Source organism: Pteropus alecto, unplaced genomic scaffold, assembly GCF_000325575.1.
Source record: "Pteropus alecto unplaced genomic scaffold, ASM32557v1 scaffold143, whole genome shotgun sequence".
NCBI lineage: Eukaryota > Metazoa > Chordata > Mammalia > Chiroptera > Pteropodidae > Pteropus > Pteropus alecto.
The window spans coordinates 3773301-3777567 of NW_006434828.1; the positions used below are offsets into that span (position 1 = coordinate 3773301).

At 62.9% G+C, this 4267-nt stretch overlaps 1 protein-coding gene across 1 annotated transcript in view; it reads right to left on the minus strand.

The window, feature by feature from the left end:
* Positions 1 to 370: 370 nt before the first annotated feature.
* Positions 371 to 4267, minus strand: part of NDUFA10 (NADH:ubiquinone oxidoreductase subunit A10) — a 32894-nt gene continuing 28997 nt past the window's right edge. Inside the window, exon 12 of the mRNA XM_025045430.1 lies at positions 371 to 764. Coding sequence (XP_024901198.1) covers positions 696 to 764 — 69 coding nt within the window. The 3' untranslated portion in view covers positions 371 to 695. The remainder of the gene's footprint in view (positions 765 to 4267) is intronic.

Sequence of the window (4267 nt, forward strand, 5' to 3'; positions counted from 1 at the left end):
TTGATCTCTAGGTGATGAAGAGCGTGGGTCGCTTTGCTCTTGCGTTTTATCCCATCCACATTCTAACCGCCTGTCAGAGGAAGATGACCAGCCGATGGCGGCCACCACGCGAGGCTTCCAGAACGTCTCTGGAAACACACGCGGTTCCCATGGCGACCTCCTCCTCTTTGGCTATGTCCCCTGCGCTGTCTCTCCTTTCTGCCCGTGCAGGAGGCCGCGACGAACGGACTAAGTGCTTCGAGGAACTCCGCCGCGACGGAGGGAGGTCCGAGTTAAAGCACGGCCCAGCCCGGCAGACGGTGGGTGAACCGGCGAGCGTGCGTGTGCGGACGGTGTGACACGCACGGCGTGAGCAGAGCCACCACGGACAGAAGCGCCACAGAAGCTGCTGTATTTCTCCAAGTCTGAGGGAGCGACATACAAACGTGCCCGACAGCGCGAGGGGAGCCGGGGGGGCTGTGCCGGTGGCGCCCGTCTCTCCCGCAGACCGCGCTCCCCTCGCGACAACGGTGCTTACTCCACAGTGAGGTGGCGAGGTCCCCCCACCCCGACGACCCTGCGGGCACCTGCTCTGTGCCGCTGCCGCACCCTGCGATTTCGGACCGTCTACTCCCCCCAGTTCTAAAGCCACAGTGTGCGGGTCGGCCGGCCGGGCGTCTGCGTCCCACGGAGCGGCTCTGGCGGAGGCCGTGCCGTCACTTCAGCCAGATCCACTTGTCACCCACGTCCGCGTTGTACCCGGGGCTGTACCTGCGGCCTGGCAGCTGTGGGGGGAAGCAAGCCATGGTCAGCAGCGGTTCACAGCCAGCCCGCCCCACCGCTGTCCCTAAGCCACCCCTTCACACGCTGGGGCCCACGCTGCAGCTCCTGCTGCCACCGCCCGGCAAAGGGCAGGGCGATGGCGACCCAGCCAGGCGGAGGGGCTGTGGGTGGCACCTGGCGGTGGGGGCGAGCCCCGCACACACCCAGGAGACAGCACGCTCGCACGCTCGCCCGGGAAACGAGGTTGGGGGTCGGCGGGGTGCTGGCTGGGACAGTAGGATCACCAGTGTGTGTGTGGCATGGGCGGGGTGAAGGACCCAACACGGCAGGGGAGCTGGGGGACAGATGTCTCAGGCCCTCCCCACCGGAAGAGGGCAGGGGCCTAGTGACACTCAGGAAGTCCTGGTAATTTGGGAGCAGATGACAGGTGGCTTCTCAGGTGAGCGCCCAGCTCCTCGTGGAGACGGAGCAGGAGCAGCCCGCGGGCCGCTGCGCACACCTGTGGGTGTGTACCTTGCAGGACAGGGCTGTCCCGGAGCCTGCAGACGCACAGCCACCACCCAGTGACCCGGACGGCGGTGACGTGGTGAGGGTGTGCAGGGTGAACGTGAGAAGGGACGGTGCCGGGAGGCCAGCGCTGACTCGTGGACAAAGGTCTGGTGAGAGGGACCGAGGAGGGGGGAGCAGGCCACGGAGGAGGCTGACGAAGGGGTGGCGGCACGTGACATGACGGAGGATGCGCGCGGGGGCGCACCCACGGTACACGCAGGCCACGGGGGATGGGGGGGGGCCGGGAGCGAAGCCACCGGCAGCACCACCCTCGCGACAGGCCCGAGCTCGGCTCGCGGTGCTCCCTGCCTCTTCCCACGGGGACACCTGCCGAGCCTCGGGTCACCGGCCTCGGGCACATCCCTGGAGGTGGAGCTGCTTGCTCAAGGGAGAAGCGACAGTAAACAGGGCGACGGACGCTGACGCACAGTCGGAACGTGTTTAATTGAACACGAGACTCCGGCCCAGACGCTGAGCCTCTGGGTCCGCCACCCCGTCCAGGCTGAGGCCACGCTTCCCACACGCGTGCTCGGCCCACGACTGGGCGCAGCAGAGGCCCCATGCTAGCTGCTCCCGTAGGCGCCCTGGCTCCAGCACACCCCATCGTCCTGGTCCAACCCTTCCTGGACTGCTCCTACCCTGTCCTCCCTGTCGCAGCTGTCAGCCTGGCGCCGAGGACGAGGGGCTCTCCCTGCCCTCTCAGGCCTGTCCCCTTTATCCTTCACAGGTGTTTCCCCCAAATCTGTCCACCTCTAACCCCATCTTTGCTTCTGTTTCATAAAGGCCCCAAACCAACACAAGGGAATTCATAGCGTATTATATAATTGCAAAAAAAAACATCAGTGAGTTTGAAGCAGAGCAACAGAAACGATCCAAACTCGGGCAGAGAGAAAAACGCCCGAAGCAGACAGTGTCCCCGTGACCGGTGGGTCAGCGTCGAGCTGCGTAACGTGTACGTGTGCTCGAGAGTCCCCAAAACGGGGGAAAAATCTGAAGAAATAATGACCCAACGTTTTCCAAATGACATGAAAAGTATAAACGTCACATCCAAGAAACTCAGCAAACCACAAGCAGGATAAACACAAAGCAAACCACACATGAGCAATCATCGTTAAATCACTGAAAACCGGTGATAAAGAGATCAGGAGAAAGTTTTAAAAGCAGCCATGGAAGAAAGGCCCATCGAGCACAAGGACCAGATAAGCATAATCCAGACCGTCAGCAGAGACTGTGCAGGCCAGGAGGCCCGACTGTCCTCAGAGTGGCGAATGACCATCAATCAGAACGGAACTGATGACTGAGAATGCACTGCCACCACCTATACCTGACGAACGGCCATCAAAGGACATCATTCCCGCAGAAGGAAGATGCGGCTAGAAATCTCATCTACGCGAAGGGACGAAGCACCCTGAAATGTGCTCATAGCGTAGGGAGGAGAGGAAAAGCTTAGAGAAAGAATTTTAATCTCTTTAAAAGATAAAAGGGGACGACTTAAAGCTGAAGCAATAACAATGTGCTGTGCACATGAGTGGACAGCAGGGGGCGACCCGTCTACCCGCCGATACCAGCGATTACTGCGGGCAGACGTGGCGAGTCACCCACACCCTGCAGCCTCGTGAACAGCGAAGCGAGGAGGTGGGGCTCGTAAGTCAACACAGGAAACGAAACGGGATCAGAAAATAGCGTGCCAGTCCGAAGGAGGCTGCAAATGGGCCAGCGAGGCTGGACCTGAGCGCGCCTGGCGCAGGGTGGGGTGGAGCTGCGGGTCACGGGCCGGGAGCCCCTGCGCAGGCGGACAGCTGGGTGGCAGCAACAGCGTCACCCGTCCACTCCTGTGCCGGCACTGCCTGTCGCCAAGCCGGCCTCCAGCTCGGAGCGTGGATGCTGCCCCAGGAGCCGCCGCCAGCCCCGGGAAACAGCGCCGCCGTGTGAAAGCCGCCGGCGAGGGAGGAAAGGCGGGTGAGCGTGGCAACCTGCGGAAGGACGGCCGGGGAGAAGGCCGACGGGCCCCACGGCAACACCCGGCACCTAACTCGGGCCCAGGGCGGTCCGGCTCTGCCCGCTGACTGCCGGTGCCTCCTGCTCTCCTGGGACACTCTCCCGCTGGACCCTCGTCCGTGAAACAACGCCCCTTCCTCCGCGAAGCCCGCCCCGATGCCGACAGAAGGGGCGAGGCGCCGTCGGCCAGTGGCACTCGTCTCCAAGTGGCATCCGGTGCAAGCACGACGTAGCCACGGCCACCAGCGGGCTGTCTGCGGTCCTCCCCCGGCACTCCCTCGGTGACCGAGGCAGACAGGAGCCAGGCACTGTCTCCATTTTACAAAGAGGTGCGAAGTGACTTGCCCAAGGTCGCCTGGCTGGCAGGTGGCAGCTGACACTTGAGACCAGACGCTTGGATTCGCGAGTCATGCAACATTAGTTGGCCTGAGCGGTAACTTGCAGTGTGCTGCTGGGGACGCTGTGGCCGCGGCCTCGCGGCCTCGCACTGCCTGTCCGGGGTTCGCCGGCCCCGTTCCCCCGTCTGCCCCCTGGTCCCACCGGCCCGCGCAGAACACACCCTCCGTCCTTCCTGTCCTGGCGCAGTGTGGTGACGCCACGCGTCCCATAAACCGCGGTGGTTTTACTGCCCGTGTCCCACTGACTGGGGCCACAGACACTTCTCATGTTGTCGGTGGGGTTTGGCCAAAACACACATTTTCAACATTAAAAATTGTTTTCTAGAAAATGAGAAGCTGCCTACCAGGATAGCTGACTTTCGAGGGCCATAAGAAGCACCCACCAGCCCCCATGTGTTCCAGGAAAGAACCCCCACAAAATGCCCTCGCCCCCATATTGAGCGACCGCCCCTCTCCAAAGAAACTCTGTGAAACGGCCCCGAACGGCTCGCAGGCGCCCTTGCGACAGAACCCCCCACGGTGGGACGGCTCAGAGGCGCCCGGCCTGGCCCGCACCCACG